General features: G+C 41.9%; 1 protein-coding gene across 1 annotated transcript in view; it reads right to left on the minus strand.

The window, feature by feature from the left end:
- The window catches only part of CNTNAP2 (contactin associated protein 2), a 2,243,420-nt gene that overhangs the window by 299,391 nt on the left and 1,924,074 nt on the right, over positions 1-19,955 (minus strand). The window contains exon 16 of the mRNA XM_050786136.1: positions 1,142-1,312. Coding sequence (XP_050642093.1) covers positions 1,142-1,312 — 171 coding nt within the window. The remainder of the gene's footprint in view (positions 1-1,141; positions 1,313-19,955) is intronic.

Below are 19,955 nucleotides of genomic sequence, written 5' to 3' on the forward strand. Positions count from 1 at the left end.
ATGAATATCTAAATTCTATTCTCACAACCCCACAAATTAGCATTTCTTTTTTATAAATCCGAAAATTAGGATTCAAAGAGATTAAGCAATTTACCTGATGATGTGGAATTGAACCTGAGAATGCTACTGTGAATCCAACAGCATTTCAGCAGAAATGGGAAATGGATTTGGGATTAATCTTAGAAAAGACCCAGGAACATAAGCCGTCAGTTAAAGGGGACAGACTTGGGGAAGAGAGACTTTTTGATATGCTGAGCGTAAGGCTGAGGTTTTGCAAAGGGACAGGGGACATAGCCTGGCCTCGTCCTTGTGGTTGATCTGTGGTCTCCCTGACTCTCACAGCCAATGGAGTTCAACATTTGCAAATAATCAACTAGCCTAGAAGTCAGGGGACTGTAACTTCCAAAAGCTGAATTGGGGCCCTGATGATTAAAGGGTCCAGGTAGGGCAAGCATTGCACTTAAGTCTTGTGCAGTGAAACCCCACCTTCCACCGACGGAGCTCCCCAAGCCTGAATGCCCCCTTATGGTGTTTGCTCCAAGGCTGGTGAGCTGAGCTAAACAGCATCCTCTCTAGTTCTGCCTCTTTTGTCTCTGTATCTTTGGCTAAGTACATGACATCCAGAACTCACTTGTAGAGGGTGTGCAGGTGTGGGTCCTCTTTAGGAAACCTGCAGACTCTGTGTCATGGAATCACCCAGTCCTGTGGTCTCTGCAGCCTCCTGAACTCATGCGGATGTCACTAGTTATCATTCCTGTCTTCCTTGACACAATTTCCCTCACTCCCTGCTCCTCAGGTCAAGGCACACACCCCTCGTCTACTTTTGACCCCTTCTCTTTGGAAAAGAGCCACACAAGACATGAAGCTGTAAATAAACCTTCCTCTCCCACATTCTGAGGGCAGTGTGTTCTCTCTCGTCTTCTTGAATAACTGCTTGAGAATCTGGATGCGCCTGCTTCCCTGAGAGCATCCCAAGGACAGGGACTGAGGTTGGGGGCCCACACTCAGGCTTGTGTGTTCCCCTCTAGTCCTGCTGCTGGAACAAAGGAAACCTTTCTTGTTTGAATCAAAATCAGGGCCCAGACCACCCTGAGGTGACGAAAGTGGCTCGCCATGAGTTGACAAGGAACTTAATACTCACACTTCAGCTCCAGCTTGATGAAATCTTCCTTTCCCATATTTTCAAGAAACACTCCCCAGGGGGTCAATGTTTTGAAGTAGAAAGAAATGTCAGCGCTAGTTTCCCCTTGGAAGGTAGAGAAATGCAGGTAGGAGGATGGGTTTGGGAAAGAGGCGGCATTCCAATAATTCCCTGTGGGAAGAAAACAAAAAAATCAGGTTAACTCACACCCTGATCAGCCTAGTCATGTAACAGATACCCATTTCTTGAGTTTAATGAGTACCATTAGCAATAGTCGTTATTTTCTCTCATCCTGTTGAACAACATTGGACCAAATCCCCACGAATATATCTCTGACTTTCCAAAAGTTATATGTGTGTCTATATAATATTCATTTATGTATAAAGATATTAAAAATATTAATATACACAATCTATATACAATTAAATATTAATATAGAATTTCTATAAATTATACAATAACATATTTTATAATATTTATAATAAACAATATTTTATAATTATATAATAATAAAGATTGATATAGTTGGGGTTCCTACCAAGGATTCCTATGGGAGTCTAAGAAGTAAATGCCAATAGATGTAACAATTCGGGGAAGCCCCTGGGGTTACTGTGTGGCTGGCTGGGGGCTGTTTTGAACTCCTGCGTATGTCCTGGTGGCTTTGGTCTGGTGCAAACAGCATCTGAGATAGACCTCAGGATGACAAAATAAGAACAAAGTTTTTGGTATTTTGCTCTCGCTTTTCATCCACCTCTGCCTTGGAAGAGCCAGCGCCCACTCCCGCGTCAACGGCCCCCCAGACACCTGGGGCAGGTGCTTCAGGAATACAACTGACAAGCCCAGAGGAGGTGAGGAGCCAGGAAGAAGGCAGAAGTGACCAAGCTAGGCTAGCGCAGCTTCCTCACCTCTCTTGCGCCAGACTCCCAGAGGCGAGCTGCCTTCTCTTCCCTTCCTACTTCCTCCTGGGGACTGCAGGTGAGGCTCTGGCCTGTGGGGTTGTTGTATGATATGGGGATGAGGAGTGAGCCCACCAAATGGCTCTCAGCCAGCCTCTATCCTTGAGCTCTTGGAGAAGATGTGATTGTACCAGCTGCCTCTCCCCACTCATTGTCTGACAGAGCGGCCAGTGTTTCCAGGAGAAAATCAGCTCACAGGATGCAATAAAAACACCAAACCGCGTTATTCAGATTCCATTAGGACAGATGGACCAAGAATTTAATATGGGATCAAGAGTTGGCTCTCAACTTCATCTCCAGGGGAGAAATTCCTTTTTAATGTGCACATGTCTGAGTACATTTACTATCACAGCTAAAGACTAAAATATATGGGTGTGATTTAAAGCAGTCACTAAAGCCTTTAGCTCTAATACTAAACCCCAAATGTACGCTTTTAAAAAAACACAGTATTTGCTATATCTTTTCTCCAAAAGGCACAATGAATCAACTAAGTGCATTCCGTTAGTTTCTGTTCATACACAAATGATATTTTTCCTTCCTTTTATGCAAATTATACACATATGCAATATTAAATTGAGCTATTATTTTCAAATAAAAGTTACTTTGTGTTGGTTCTGCCATGCTTAAGTCATAGTTTTAAATCATGAAATATTAATATATGGTCTTATTTAATTAATGCTGTTTGTTTTTGTTTTTAGAAATGTCTAGAATATAGCAACATCTAGATAAGTCCCCAGGCATGTTAAAAGATAAATTTCGGCATATGAAAATCTTATCATGTTTATTTGGACATTCAGTGATTCGTGAATTGGGCAGTACCAGAATCCAAGTTGTCTCCTGGGGTGCGGGGTTGGAGACAGAGAAATGTGTTTGTGGACGCAAGACAAAGAAACCGTTTGATTGGTTAATGAGGAAAGTCTTTAGTTAGAGGTTAGGTGGTGGTTTCTGATTGCTGATAAGCTTAGCTTTGTTTCAGTATTTACAATGAAGAGGGTTTGACTTGCTTCCCTAGGTATCCAGGGCTCTGAAGCTGTCTCAGCCAATGGCATCCTTATTAATTACTGTCGCAGGCAATACATAAACAGAAAACTAGTGCAAAATATGTTTGTAAATATCTTAATTAGGGTAAAAACTGTTCTTAATGTGTTCCTGTTCTTAGTGCAGTCTTAAGCATTTTTTTTTTTTTTTTTTTTTTTTTTTTTGAGACAGAGTCTCGCTCTGTCACCCAGGATGGAGTGCGGTGGCGCAATCTGGGCTCACTGCAACCTCTGCCTCCCAGGTTCAAGTGATTCTCCTGTCTCAGCCTCCTGAGTAGCTGGGATTACAGGTATGTACCACCACGGCAGGCTAATTTTTATATTTTTAGTAGAGATGGGGTTTCACCATATTGGTCAGGCTGGTCTTGAACTCCTGACCTCAGGTGATCCACCTGCCTCAGCCTCCCAAAGTGCTGGGATTACAGGCGTGAGCCACCATAGGCAGCCGCTATTTTTTTTTAAACAAACTATAAAATCATAGATTTCAGTAGGAGAAAATAGGTAAATAGGCTACTTTCTTCTTAGGGAGGAGAATATTGCATGATGTAGTGTAGGCTACTGGTTACAGGAACAGAAAGGCGCTTTATAAAGCTCAAGTTGCTATTTATCAAGGGTAAGCCTTCCTTCCGCCTGAACATCTGGCTTACTACACAGCAAGAGGCGCTCAGGTGCACCTCTGTGAGAAAACCTAAACCAATGCTCTCGCTCATCAGAGTCCTGAAGCTGGGAGGGAATAAAGATGAGGCCCAGGGCCAGAAGGATTCAGCTCATCCTAATTGGATGAGAGCCCTTTAAGGACCTCAGAGCCTGCAGAGATCAAAGTCCCCAGCCAGACTTCAGCCTTAAGCAAAGCAATTCTGTCTCCTTAGGCTGTATCCCCAGGACATGAAAGCAATTAACATTTTAAAATTTCAATCCAATCAAGTACCTTCTTATTTTCTGAGGTGGTGATGTATTAACAGAAGGGCAGTTGTCTAAAATGATTCTAGAAAAAGGAAAGCTAAAAGTAAAACATGTCAGTATTTATTTGAGGCCCAGCACTGGTTATTCAGACAGAAATATCCGCAGAGAGAAGAAAGGTAGCTCCATCAGTTATTCAAGTGTGATGAAATATCTCTATAGACCACAATTCCATTTATTCTAATTCTATGCTCACTAAGCAACTTCAATCTAATTTGATCTCTTGAATAGACTCATTCACAGGGAAGTCATGCCTTGTACAAATGGTTTTTCCCACTATCCTGGAAACATCTGGATTATCATATGATGCCTTTGGAGTTGTCAGTTGTGAGTTATCTCAAATCTCTGGATGAGCTTGTTAAATTCAGATTCTTCAGCAGCAACAGTGAGGACTCTACTCTGGATTAGACTGATGGTAGGAAAGTAGGGGTGCGTGCTCAGGAGGTGCTGAGGGTGATCACTGGGGTCAGGCAGATGGTGTTAGAACTTCTGTTTTTATTTATGTTAAAAGTGCTATCCTTTAATATCGATTTTAGTTATACTTTGTAATGTACACTATATAAATACAGTGGTACATGGATGGAATTTATAAGTAAACAAGCTCGATGGGATGTGGGCTTAAAAGCTTTCAGTGAGTGGGGTACAAGTAATAAATCATGGATGCTTCTGCTCCAGCCCATGGTAACCATCTCTGAGTCCTGTTCTGAGGAATCTCTTGCCCAATCTCTGGGATTTTTTATTATAACAAGATGATGTGAGTGTTTTTCCAATGCTTATAGCGCTTCTGGATGCAAAGAGCTTCCAGCATTATTATTGTTTGTTGATACTGCTCCCAACTGATCATACACTCCATGAAAGCTGGTATGAAAACATTTCCTCTCTGTAATCTTCAGCCTCAGAATATAGTCAGTACTCATAAATAATTATTCAATCAATAGAGAAGTGACTCGTAGACCCTCTCATTTATATCCATTTTCACTCCTTTTACAAAGTCCTCTTGAGACAGAATGTTCTTTATGGTAACCTGGGTATTAAAGATGCTAAATAAATATAAATAAAAGCTAAGGCTGCTTTAGCACCTACTGATAACTGGATACTGCTTCCACTAGCACACCATAATTCTCCTTATCCATGACTTTATTTCTGTAACTCCTTATAGACTTCATTGAACAATGCCATGCATTTGCAAGACTGATGGTATCATAACCTTAAGGTTATTGAAATCGCTGCAATTTGTACTTGCTACCAAGGTCAGTGCTATGGAGGGTAAAGTGACAATGGGTGAGAATGCCAAGCTGGGAATAAGAGATTCACTGTATGGCAAAGACAGTGCCAAAGAAGGTGGCAGGGACCAGGCCAACACGGATAAGTGGAGGGGGCAAGGCTGGAAACTGAGAAGGAAGATGTGAAAGTTGTGAAATAGAACAGAAATTAGTGTCTGAGACTGGAAGGGTCAATCAACAGTAACAGAATAATGAGGCAGGTAGAGAGGGACTGGAGACTCAGCCTGGGGCTGGAGTCAAAAGCTTTACAGAATGATCAAGATGACACTGAGGGCTCTGCAAGCTTGGAAGTAAGTCAGTCACATGAGAAGCTTTGTAACTACACGTTAGGCAAAGCCAGGGCTCATCACATGTGGCAAAAGGAACCAGGGAGGTACCTCTAGCTAGTACAGGAGAGGGGGCTGGGCCTGCAAAGCAGGCTTGCTGGTCTCCATCATCATTTTGAACCCCAATTAAGCATCAATAGAAAATGCAATATCATATCTTCACCCAAATTCCATAGCAGCCACTTACTTTAATCTGACCAATGATTATTTGGATTGGATATGATTTAAATCTGTGTTCCCACCCAAATCTCACGTCTAGTTGTAATCCCCAATGTTGTGGGGCCTGGTGGGAGGTGACTGGATCCTGGGGGCGGTTTCTCATGAATAGTTTAGTACCATTGCCCTTGGTGCTCTCTTTGTGATAGTGAGTGAGTGCTTATGCGATGTGGTTGTTTAAAGTGTGCAGCATCTTCCTTCTCTCTCTTGCTCCTGCTCCATCCATGGGGTATGTGTACGTCCCCTTTGCCTTCTGCCATGATTGTAAGTTTCCTGAGGCCTCCCCAGAAGCCCAGCAGGTGCCAGCATCATGCTTCCTGTACAGCCTGTGGAGCTGTGAGCCAATTAAACCTCTTTTCTTTATAAATTACCCAGTCTTAGGTATTTTTTTTTTACAGCAGTGCAAGAACGGACTAAGATAGTATGGGATTCAAACTTCAAACTTTCTGAGCTTATTTCTGATGGGCAGCATTTCATTTTAAACTTAATTTTTGTTGCTAACAAAGTATTAAAGTATTACATGTACATACTTATAAAGGTCTAGTGGTGTTAGGACTAAAGCAAAAAGCAGTTCCCTGCTTCCCGCCCCCTCCCAATTCCTTAGAGACGCCTTCTAATACTTGTACCTCTTTCAATTAAATAGCTGTATTAAAAAACAAAACAAAACAAAACAAAACAAAACAAAACACCACTGGAGCTACTTATTAATTTGTACCTTTTAGAAATTCTCTACTGATTTTCCTGAATATAAGATGAGACTTTAGCACTTTTATAAGCCTTCTTCCCTAGCCCCTTTCTCTATATTCTCCCCAAATAGCCAAATCACAGATTTTTGGTTATATTGAAATTCAAGTTTGGCATGGCGTCTCACACCTGTAATTGCAGTGACTGGGGAGGCTGAAGTGGGAGGATTGCTTGAGGTCAGGAGTTCAAGACCAGCCTGGGCAACACAGTGAGATCCTCTCTCTTAAAAAAAACAAAAATAGCTGCATATAATGGTGTAGTTCTAGCTACTTGGGAGGCAGAAGCAGGAGGATCCCTTGTGCCCAGGAGTTCGAGGTTGCAGTGAACTGTGGTCATATCACTGCATTTCAACCTGGACAACAGTAAGACACTATCTCTATAATAATAATAAAATAAATTCAGTACAGTATTCATATTTTTGGACTATGTAATATTATTTAAGAGCCAAATAGTAAAATCTAATTGTTTTTTCTTTAAATGGTATTTTCTTGCATTTTGTTTGTATGTAATCGTATTTTCTTGTTTTTTTTTTTGTTGTTGCAATTGTATTTTCTTGTATTTTGTTTCTTTAAAATCAATAACTACTTTTTTCATTTGCTTATTTTTCCATGTATCTGCCATGAATTCTCTCCAGATTCTCTAACACAGCAGTAAAACTCTTCTCAAAAATTTTCCAACATTGCACACATCAGGCCATCTGCAGTCACATTTTTGTCCTCTGGAGGCATCTTCTAAGGCTCTCTTTCCTCTGTTCCCACCTGGACGGGTTCTTCTCAGGGTTACTGCTCAGCCCTTGTCCTGGGACCTCCCTCTGCCATTAGGGCAGGGACTTCCTTTTGCCACTCTGGTATTACCTCCCCAAGTTTCAGGATCTCATGGCATCTGCTTCCTAGGTCTACACCCTCATTTTCCTGAAACACATTCTCAGGTAGCTCCTTGAAAAAAAGAGATACTCAAGGTTAACTTTCTAAACCCATGTTCTTCTGATGAGTCATTATTCTACTTTCACGCTTAATTGAGAAACTCCAGAAAGAAAATTGTCAGGCTGTCAGGGCTGCTACTGACAAAGCAACTGCTTTCTGTTTACGAAGCCTTATATGCAACCTACATTTTTTCCTCTCTGGAAACTTTTAGGATCTTTAACTCTTTTATTTGGAACTTCATGACTGCCTTGATATAGATTTTTCTCCCATATCAGGTCTGAGACTTTAATAATTTCTCCAATCCCTTTTCTCAAACACCTATTTATGTTAGGTTTTTTTTTTTTTTTTTTTTTTTTTTTTGCTAATTTTGTTCCTAATTTTGATCTTTTTCCTTTGTGTTCTACTTCTTTGGACATTTCCTCTGCTTTATTTTTAATATTGTCATTGTGTTTTAATTTCAGCTATCATATTTTAAATTTCCAAGTATTATTTCTTATTCTCGGATAGTCCCCTTTTTCATAGTACTCTGTTCTAATTTTTTTGGAGGCAGTATCTCAGTATCTTCTCTTGTCTCTCTGAGAATATCAATTATCAAAAGTTTTCTTCTGCTTTCTCTGTTGCCTCTGTTTCTTCCTTGACCTCCTACCACCCACCCCTACCCTGGATTGTGAGTTTGGGGTCCCTTCTTTTATGAGATCTCTGACATTACCCTAAATGGTTGGTGAGTCTCACCTGTTTATACTGAACAGCCAAGTACTAGACAGCTGACTGCAATCTGGAGTGTGTGTGTCCGGGATGGCAGTGAATTTAATGATTGGGCTTCATTATTGCATGGAGAGTCCCCTGACCCATTGAAGGGACCCCGAATGTCAGTATCTGTGACTTGTTTTGGTCACTGAATGTTCAATATCTTGAGAGAAGAATCCGCTACTTTCCTCATGAGGAATATATGTCTGTTGTTCAGTGCTTGGGGAGCTGAGAGGAAGAAGGCTGAGGGGTCAACCTTATTATGTCAATTTCCATATCTTTCCTCTGTTTTTATTAAGGAGTTTTCCCCTCATTTTTTGGTGCCTGGTGTCTGGAGTGTGAACCCCCACTTCCTGCATGGGTAGAGTAGGAGAGTCACTGGCAGGGTCAGAGCGGGGAGCGGGGGTGTGACTGACCCTCACATAGACGTTCCACCATTCCTCCGGCTCTAAGCTTGGCCCTTGCCTGCCTCCAGTTCCTGGGCCTCTTGGAGCTCCACAGCTTGCTTCCCACCTGCCTGTCAACAGTCTGCACTTACAGATTTCCCTTTACTGCCAGTAATGAAGTAACTGAACTTGTGATGTGCTGAAGTTCTGTTGTGAATGAAGAGACGGAGGTAACAGACGGAGGTCATAGTCCACCTGTGGGTCCAGCAAGAGCCCTAGAAGCATTGGCGGGGTGGTACTACCAGGAGGAGGTGGTGGGGGTTGGGAGGGATGACAGGAAGTGAGTCCCTGGGCTTCTCTGGGCTGTCACTTGGTGAAGCTTCCCTGCACTGTTTCCGTGTGCAGGCTGGGGAATCTGACCTCCAGGTTCCCATTCTGGCTCTGCCATCTCCACCTACTGGGCGATGTGAGGCAGATCACTTGGCCTTCCTAAATCCTCATGTGTACAATGGAATTGTGGCAGGCCAGGTCTTACCAATGCAGGCCTCCATAACAACTATTTCAGCGCTGACTGAATGGTTAAGTTAATTATTAAAAGCCGAAAGAACCGGTGCCCTTATATAAAGGCTAGGATGTAACAAAAGCCCACCAAGAGTTTGCCTAGGCCTTTCCTGGGCCTTGAAACATGACAAGATAATGAAGGAATTCTTAACAGGACCCGTTTAGGATTAAACAAGTTTTAGTGGAGGTCTGAAGAAACTCCCCAGGCCTCCACAGAGAAGTTTAATGGGGGTCTGAAGGAACTCCCCAAACCTCCATGACTTAGCAGGAGACAAGACAACGGTCATTAGCCCAGCATCTGAACCCATTTAGATTAAGTACATTTACTGAGGCTTCAGAGGAAGGTCTTCAGAACTCAGATCCAGCTATAGATTAAAAGAAGTGAGTCACTTATGTCTTTAGATAAATGCACACTTACTCATTGACATATAGCTTAGAAGGTATATAAGCTCTGGAAAACTTTGTAGGTTTGAGTTGATCTGGCGATAATTTCCAGGCCTTCTCCCTGTATCCAGTTACAGAAATAAAAACTCACGCCTGTAATTCCAGCACTCTGGGAGGCCAAGGCGGGTGGATCACCTGAGGTCGGGAGTTTGAGCCCAGCCTGACCAACATGGAGAAACCCCGTCTCTACCAAAAATACAAAATTAGCTGGGCGTGGTGGCGCATGCCTGTAATCCCAGCTACTTGGGAGGCCGAGGCAGGAGAATCACTTGAACCTGGGAGGCAGAGGTTGCAGTGAGTTGAGATCGTGCCATTGCACTCCAGCCTGGGTGACAAGAGCGAAACTGCATCTCAAAGAAACAAAACAAAACAAAAAACCCTCTCTTCTTTCCCAGTTCATCTGCATCTCGTTATTGCGCAGTCAGAATAAGCAGCTTGACCCTGTTTGGTCTGGGCACAGAGTAACAGTGGAACCTGTTTTATAGGGTATGGTGAGAATCTCAGGAGGTAACCCATGAAATACACTTAGCAGAGTGCTAGGCACAAAACAAAAGTTCAATAAATGTGATTACTTACTACTACACTGATAGCCTTTGATTTCACTTACAGTCAGCCTGTGCAAGGGCTTGACCAAGGAGTAGGGAAGGATGGAAGAGGAGCCTTTTTTCATTCAATGTGTGAACAGTAAGATGACAAACCCTGAGGCTTTTCTCCTGAGCCTGATTTATCACAGGTACTAATGCTTTTTTAGAAATCATAAATTGACAATGTATAATTGTATAAATGTATGGGGTACAAAGTGATGTTATGATTTATTAACATGAAGTGAAATAATTAAATCAAGGTACTTAACATATCCATCACCTCAAATACTTAACATTTTGGGGGGTAAGAACATTTGGAATTCATCCTTAGCAATTGTGAAATATACACACTCTATTACTAACTACATTCACCAAGCTGTGCAATAGAACTTAACCAACCAACCAACCAACCAACCAACCAACCAACCAACCAACCAAGCATCTTCCTCCTTCCTAACTGCACTCTTTGACCATCTCCCCATTCCCTGCACCTCCCAGCCTCTGTGCCCACCATCCTCCTCTCTGCTTCTCTGAGTCTGTTTGTTTTAGATTCCACACATGCATGAGAGCTTGCAGTATTTGTCTTCGGTGCCTGGCTTATTTCACGGAGCATTATGTCCTCTAGTTCCAACCACGGGGAGCAGCAAACCCCAGGAGTGACAGCTAAGCCTGCAGCAGTCACTTCCTCAGCTGGCTCACCCCTTTTGACCTCTCCCATGTCTGCCCTTTTGTCTTCTTCATCTCTTTCCTTCCTCTGCTCCCTCACTAGCTTCCAAAAATCTGTGCTCCCTATGTCTTCATCTCCACCGATTTTTTTTTTTTTTTTTTGGTAATTCCATTCAGGACACATGAATCAGAGCTATCATCCTTGAGCACCAGCCCTGTGTTATGTGGTTTTGTAGAGTAGCCATTAAGTAAAAATCTGATGAAAGGAGGAGTGACCTGACAACTAAGAAGGCAGAGTTACCCAAGCAATGGACATAATTGCATTTGAACAAACGTTTACAGGAGGTAACTGCAGAGTAGCAGAGACATGTGATGAGAAGCAGAGGCCCTGGCTGGTGTGCCCACCTCTGCCCTCTCTCCTCCCTCCCCAGAGGGGAGACGGGGAATTAGGAAGGGGGAAGAGACGGTGGCTAGAGGAGTCTGCGTTTGGCCCACATGGAGAAGATGGCAGGAAGGCACTCTGGGCTGCAGTTTGGTGAGGAGTGTGGCTGCTGGGCTGGCTCCAGTGGCCAGTGGTCTTGTCATTCCCCTCCCAGATTCAGTGATTTCCTCAGCCCACCAAATGGCTCACGCTGGGGCTGCACCTAGAAGAAGCACATCTATAGCTTCTGCTGTAAATGGCAAACACTTTCCAATGTAAATAGCAGCTCTGAAGAGACTAATTACTCTGCAAATCATTAGTGACCCAAATGTTAGAGATTTGCAGATTCTTTGAGTTATGCAAAGGGCCTTCTATTGTTTCCTGTGAGCTGGGGACTGTGGACAACAATCAACCAGATGGCTTCATTTGCATGCAGATTTGAGTCTATTTGTCAAGATTTCCTTACGGGAGGAAGAAAAATTACTTCCTTAATTAAACCTTTTTTGTGCATTCAGGTTAGGTAAGAGGAGCTTTGTTCAGCTCTCGGCCTCCTTTCATTAGGCAAGCTTAACTTAGAATGAAGGGCTGCAAGTTATTAATAAAATGCTGTCCATGGGTTTGAGTCAGCCACTCTCTCTGCAGCATTTCTTCCCGTCCAGCAAGCCTGTTCCACCGCTGCAGCCTGAAATGATCAGATGACAAGTTCGCAGGAGGAGCCAACAACATAACTATTTCACCCTGTGTGTCTCTGTGATTTGAGTCCTTTGGGCTAGAAATGGGGATGGGGGTCCCACAGAAAAAAAGAATATGCTGGTGAAAGCCTGAAGGTCATAACACTTGGGGTGCTTCCTGCGCTGCTGGGAGCTGACCTACAGCCGGGTTCTGGGGCTTGTGATAAAACTGGCTTGTTCCTAATTAGTCACGGAAATTCTTACAGGTCGATGTCATTATTAGTGCATTGAAATATAAAGGGTACTTATGAGGTAATTTTGGTACATTTAAAATGTCTGAAAACAGTTGTGTGTTTCACAAGTTTGGAGGGTGGGAACAAGTCTATGATTTTTTTATGAAGCTCTTCAGGCTGTCCACGTTAGGGCTCTACCATTTCCCACTTTTCATTTGGGGGCTATTATCTATGCCTGAGTAGTCCTAGGTCTACCGGGGCTCAGAGTTAATAACTAGAAGTGGAGACGTGAATAGCTAGGTGTGTCACGGGAACTTCTGGCCTTCCTGTCCTCACTCAAATTTCTGTCCTGGGTAAGCCCTAAGGGTTGCTATGTGATTGATTCCAGAAAGGAGGGAAAAACGAGACTGAATCTTTTACACGCTGGCAAAGAGGGGAAGAAGATTTAGTAAGAAACGAAGTTTTGATTTAGTAAAAATAAGACTACGTAGTGTTTTTTGCATCTAGAGGTTGTAAAACAAATTGATATCTGCTTCCTGTAGGTTAAGGAGTAGACTATCAGGCTGGGCGTGGTAGCTCATGTCTATAATCACAGCACTTTCAGAGGCTGAAGCTGGTGGATTGCTTGAGCCCAGGAGTTTGAGACCAGCCTGGGCAACACAGTGAGACCTCATCTCTATTTAGTAGAAAAACAAAAAAAAAGTGTATCTATACATAGATATATATTTATTTATCAAAGAGTGTGGTGCACTCTTTGATAAAGTGCCATGGGAGTCGGGGTGACTCTGGGAAATGAAACTTCAAAATGTTCCTGTGTCCCAGGGATGAATATTTCTGCTTTTCCTTCTTTTCCTGAGTAATTTTCACCCATTTCATGATTTCAAGTACGAATCATATGTTAATGATTCCCAAATTTATGCATAAGTTAGATCTTCAATATAAATCATCAAGGTAAAGCTGTCCAGTAAGAAATGCCTATTTTAGCCTTAAACGCATAGTAGAGATCTAACTCTAAATATCTGAAAGCAAACATTCTTCTTCCAAATTAACTATATCAGCAGTATTCTCCATCTCAGAAGGTAGAGCTTTTCCCCGTCTACCATTCAAGGCAGGAACCTGGGAGCTCTTTCTTAGTATCCAGTCAATCCCCAAGGCCTGATAGTCACACCTTCTAAATAGTCTGTGCTATGTCTCCTCCTCTCTATTCCTTCTGTTGCCTTGGCTCTGCATTGTCTCTTGCCTGGATGTGGCAGCGGCCCCCTAACTTGGTTCTGTTCCTGATGCTGTTCATCTCAAATTCATCCTTGATAAAGTCCACAGAGAAATCCATCTAAAACGCAAAACAAGGCTGGGTGCGGTGGCTTATGCCTGTAATCCCAGCACTTTGGGAGGCCGAGGTGGGTGGATCACCTGAGGTCAGGAGTTCAAGACCAGCCTGGCCAACATGGTGAAACCCTGTCTCTACTAAAAATTTCTGTCCTGGGTAAGCTCTAAGGGTTGCTATGTGAGAATCACTTGAACGTGGGAGGTGGAGGTTGTGGTGAGTCAAGATTGCGCCATTGCACTCCAGCTTGGGTGACAGAGCAAGACTCCATCTCAAAAAAAAAAAAAAAAAAAAAATGCAAAACTGACATTTCACTCTCATGCATCAAATCCCAATGATTCCAAATATCTTGCAGAATATATAGTATTGCAAGCTCTGTGACATGGCATAGTAAGCATAGGCCTGCTTCCCCAGCCTTCTCTCTTTCTACTCCTAGCCTCAGAATGTATATTTCAGCAACATGCAGCTACCATTGTTCCCACCATGACAATGGTGTGTGTGGATTCCAGCTTTATTTGCATTGTTTCCTCTTTTTGGATTGTCTTTTTCTACAACGTCCTCTCCTTCACCCTCCCAGTTCATATACCACATTGGACTTGATTTCTACTCATTCTTTAAGACTCAGTTGAGATGCCACCTCCTCCAGAGAGTCTTTCTGATGTATCCCTGGACGGGGCATGGTACTATTTCCCTGTCCTCCTAGGATATCTTGTATCTATCATTGCATCTAACTTGTTGTTATAATTACTTTCATGTGTTCCTCTCCTCGGCTAGGCTGTGAATTTCAGAGAGCAGAGATTGTGCTTTCTGTATATTTCTAACAGTAATATCTAGCCTGACACACAGGTATTGAATACGTGTTTCCTGAATACATGAAAAAATGTGTTTTTAAAATAAATTTGAACCATGGGTAATTCCACTACCAGTTACTATCATTGCTTGACATGACCATCTGCAAAGCCTACTTTTGACAGTTTCGGAATTGAAGAGTTATTTAACCCATATGGACAGAAGCTCTTCTAGGTTTGGCATTATTTATTTGGACGTTTGGACACTCTCGGCATTTCCCTTCTCAGATATCTGATGAGCTAGTCATCTTCACGGGGTCCTCAGGTGATACCCACAATGATGGGTGACAATGGTTCTGAGAACTGCCAGCCCCGTGAACATCACTTCTGTCCTTATTGTATCTCCTTTTGGTATCTACTTGCTCTTACCTCCATCTCTCTTCATATAATTGGAATTCATGATCTAATAGCATTACGTTTCCATTTTATCGTCTGCCCTGTTGTAATGAAGGATGGTCATAGCTGAGTTGTAAAAGACTGAGCTGCATTTCGCTACACTCCACCACTGTGCAAGCAGGAGTGCTGTAATGCCAGGCAGCCTTTATGTGTTGATAGACTACAAAACCTCCAGAGCCTTACATCCATAGAAAAACAGGTTTTATATCAAATCCATTAGGTGAGTAAAATGTGGAAAAAAGCCACCCATTTCAGCAGAATGATGGATGTGAAACTGGGAAACTGCTCTATACTCAAGGTAATGGGTTGATATGATCCATACAATTACGTTACACAAATCAAAGTTTCCTTTTTGTGCTCTTTTCATTACAGGAAATAAAAAGATTCACATGTCCTATTAATAGAAGCTGTGATTTTCCTGCTGAAAACAGTAACACAGTCCTCATGTCTCAGGGGACAGCAGGATCAGTAAAGCATCAAAATAACCCATAGTGCAAAGAACGTGAGATGAGGAAACGAACGCAGTCTTTTAAGACCTCAGTTTCTTTATTTGTAAATTAGAAAATAATTCTTTCTTCATGGGGTTGTTGTGATGATTTAAAGCAATAGCATCATACAGAAGCATTGTGAAATACCAAAGAACTATAAAGGCCAAAAAATCTTGCCTATATATTTTAATAATAATAGAAAAATAACAAAGACTTCTTTGTAGGCAGGGGTGAGATAATCGGTTTGGTTTTTACAAAATGTGCTGCAGTTTCCTTAGAATTCATATATCCTCAAGAAGAAGGAAATACTATTGAAAGAAAGCCTGAAAACAAATTCCATTCAACTGCTAAGTGAAAATAATTTCTGATATAAAAATTGCGCATCAAAATGGAAATGAATGCTCCGATTTTAAGGATAAAAAGAACACTTTCAAGATCGAGAACGATTCTGTTTCGCAACTGGTGGTCTTTGTTGCTGTTTTCGTAGTGTGAAGTGTGGAGCTTAGACACACCGTGCTTTGCTTGTGATCACCCTGGGGTGAGGATGGAAAATGGAATTCACATTGATGACACAGGACATATAAGAGTCTGTGTAAGACGAACAGAAGTTTTACAACTTGGTGTTACATAATTAAAACAAATATAATGTGAATGAAATGATACCCAATATGTGATTTTAGAATAGTTTTAATTTCAAAGGAATCTGAGAATTTGTATCAGGGAAAGACAGACTGCATGAGAGGTGCCTGGAATAATGAACAGTGTGTTCACCAGAAGATGCTGCTGCATGGATGATGTGAAAGGACAACCCCAAAATTCCTAAGCCAAAGGAAAAAGTCAAGCTGGGAACTGCTTAAGGCAAACCTGCCTCCCATTCTATTCCTAAAAACAATAGCTACTAAGATAAAAAAAAAGGCCACATACCTCCCTCACAAGGAATATCTTTGTGGACAAAGGACGGACACAACTCAGAGTCACTCCTCTGCTCACTGAGATAAACGCATAACTGTTTGCCTCCTTTGGAGAGGCTAATCAGAAACTCAAAAGAATGCAACCATTTGTCTCTTAGCTACCTATGACGTGGAAGCTCCCTCCCCATTTCGAGTTGTCCTGCCTTTCTGGACAGAACCAATGTACCTCTTACATATATTGATTGATGTCTCATGTCTCCCTAAAATTTAAAAAACCAAGCTGTGCTCCGACGACCCTGGGCACGTGTCATCCGGACCTCCTGATGCTGTGTCATGGGTGTGCAACCTTAACTTTGGCAAAATGAACTTTCTAAATTGACTGAGACCTGTCTCGGATATTTGGGGTTCACAATGGTTATCACAGTACTACAGGCCCCAAAAGCTATATGCAAACTGCACTGAGGGTCTGGCTGGGCCACAACATAAAAGATTTTCACTGCACGAAGAGGTACTGCTGCAACCCAAAATGGCGGAACTTCCTTCCACATGTATTGAGCACAATGTGGTACAAAAGTAGGTGCCTGGATAATCAAATATTTAATAAATTATTACAATAACATTTAGTATGGCATGCCAATTTAGGATTTGACTTACATTTCCCATTTCAACATTTCAAGATGTAAAATTGAGGTTTTGCATTTAACCCAGCAATCCCATTGCTGGGTTTATATCCAAATGAATAGAAATCATTGTATTATAAAGACGCCGGCACACAAATGTACATCACAGGACTATTCACAATGGCAACAACATGGAACCAACCTAAATGTCCATCAGTAGCAGACTGGATAAAGAAAACGTGGTACATACACACCATGGAATACTATACAGCCATAGAAAAGAATGAGATCATGTCTTTTGAGGGAACATGGATGGAGCTGGAGGCCATCATCCCTAGAGAACTGACGCAGAAAATCAAATACCACATGTTCTCACTTATGAGTGGGAGTTAAATGATGAGAACACAGGGACACAAAGAGGGAAACAACAGACCCAGGGGCCTACTTGAGGGTGGAGGTTGGGAGGAGGGAGAGGAGCAGAAAAAATAACTATTGGGTATTAGGCTTAGTACCTGGGTGACAAAATAATCTGTACAACAACCCCCCGTGACATGAGTTTAACTATATGAAAACATGCAGCTCTACCCCTGAACCTAAAATAAAAGTTAGAAAAAACAGAAGTGTTGGTCTTCTTTTCTTGCCTTAGACATCATTGATAGCAATGGGGAAGACTCTATGTTCAGAATCTGGCTGTTTGAGAATCTTCATATTTTTAAAAGTGAATTTAAATAATAATGAAAAGCAAAGATTATAGCTTCCCCTGCCATAGCATAGTGCTGTAGGTTACGCTAATCTGAAACTGAGTAGATGGTGGCATCCTCTGGGTTTTGAAAGCAATTCTCTCCAACAGTCTGGCAGCCACCCAGAGCACAGCAGCTTTGAAACATGTTGCATTCTGACCTTTTCCCAGTCTAGGGGCTCTGGAGGAAGAACAAGGGCTCTAAAATTCAGATTGGAAGGTGCACAAACAAAGCACTGAATGGATTTCGAGGGAACCAATCTCACATTTCACTTCTGCAAAACTTTATGGGAAGTTTATGGGGATTTATTGTTTCAAGAACAGAAGGACATTTACCTACAGATGCAGGGGAATAAATTTCAAGTGCATTTAGTATTGGAGAATGGTCGCTTTATTGCTGATTTCAATCCACTTGACTTTCTCCTTAATCTTTTACCTTCCACCTCAAGTAGAACACCACACACACACACACACACACACACACACACACACTGAACTTTTTAGTTTGGTGCTTCCATGGTGTAAGTGATTTGTAAATGTTTATAAAAAGTTTTGAATAGCAAAAAATTGAAGCAACCACAATGTGTAAATGTATTACGGTATGTATTTGAAGAAACATGCATTCATTTGGACAAAAAATGTGATACAACATGGCATAAACCATAAAATAGATCTATGTAAATTGCCCATTGTATGTTGTTAAGGGACAAGCTATTTTCAGAATAAAATGTATATCACAGCTCCATTTTATTATATTAATATTAGGTTGGTGCAAAAGTAATTGCAGTTTTTTGCACAAACCTAATAAGTATGTGTGCATTGTTTATGTGCCTGATACAAATATATGTGTATATACTCCACATATATAATATCCACATACACATATATGCATACATGCATCTCTGTGTGTATATTTGCTTAAGCTCAGAATAAAGGACTAATGTCTAGAAGCCTTTATACCTAGCTTTAACGGTGTGGATGGTAATGGAAAGGAATCACAGTGGGAGGGACCTAGGTGTTTTGTTCATTGATTTATTTGTTCTGTGGGAGCGTAGAGAGAACAAAAGGAAAAGGAAAGAGGAAGGAGAAGGAAAGACAAGAGTCCAGGAAGTCTTCAAAAGAGAGAGGAGCGTGGCCGGGTGCAGTGTCTCACACCTGTAATCCCAGCACTTTGGGAGGCTGAGGTGGGTGGATCACGAGGGCTCAAGACCAGCCTGGTCAAGATGGTGAAACCCCGTCTTTACTAAAAATACAAAAATTAGCCGGGTATGGTGGCATGTGCCTGTAATCCCAGCTATTTAGGAGGCTGAGGCAGAGAATTGCTTGAACCTGGGAGGCAGAGGTTGCAGTGAGCCAAGATTGTGACACTGCACTCCAGTCTGGGTGACAGAATGAGACTCCATCTCAAAAAAAAAAAAAAAAAAAAAAAAAAAAAAGGAGGGAGGAGTGAGGAGGAGCTCAGGACCTATCAGGGATGGGAGGAGCAGGGTAGAGAAGCAAGAGCCCTGGGAACGGCAGAAAGAATTCAAGAGTGCTGTGTGCTACGCTACGAACTAAGTGGTGTTTAATGCTCCTCATAAGATACAAATGGAAGTTAGACTCTTCATTTATTGGACTGTGATTTTGAGGAGAAAGTCCATCCTGGAACTATGCAGATGAAGGCAGAGAAGACCTCATCCTAGACCTACACTACAGCCACAGGGGGAAAAGGGGACCTTCTCATTTATACTGAGGAAGAGTAAGGTTTCTGAGGTTGTATGATCCACACGTGAGGCCTGGGTGCGGCTGAGGTGTTCCATACTACGAACTGCCCATGTCCAACACACACACACACACACACACACACACACACATGCACACACACAATTGTAATACTTTTTCTTCCAAGGAATTCTCACTGGCTATAGCAAATTTTTCTTTTCCAATCCTTATTCCATTAATGTTATAAATTCATAGTTATTAATAAATAGAGCTAAAATCTACAATAATAGCATTGTTAATAGTAGCTCAAAACTTTCCCAGGTTCTAAGCAGTATTTCAACACAGGTTTTATCTCAATTAATTCTCACTTCAAGTGCTGTTATTATCTCCACTTTTCATGTGGGGAAACTGAGGCACAGAAAGTTTAATGTGAACACTCGGTTCTATTTTCACATCTGGGTTTTGTGGCTTCAATACTAGTGCTCTTTCCACATGCAAAAGAATGCAGGCACTTTTTTATAAAGCAATTTCTTCCTTCCTCTCACTGTCCTGGGCTGTTCTCATAAATAGAGCATGAGCTCTTAAGACTTTCCTAGGGGACAGATGGCCAATGAACATTGGATGTTGAT

Source organism: Macaca thibetana, chromosome 3 (assembly GCF_024542745.1).
Source record: "Macaca thibetana thibetana isolate TM-01 chromosome 3, ASM2454274v1, whole genome shotgun sequence".
Taxonomy (NCBI): domain Eukaryota; kingdom Metazoa; phylum Chordata; class Mammalia; order Primates; family Cercopithecidae; genus Macaca; species Macaca thibetana.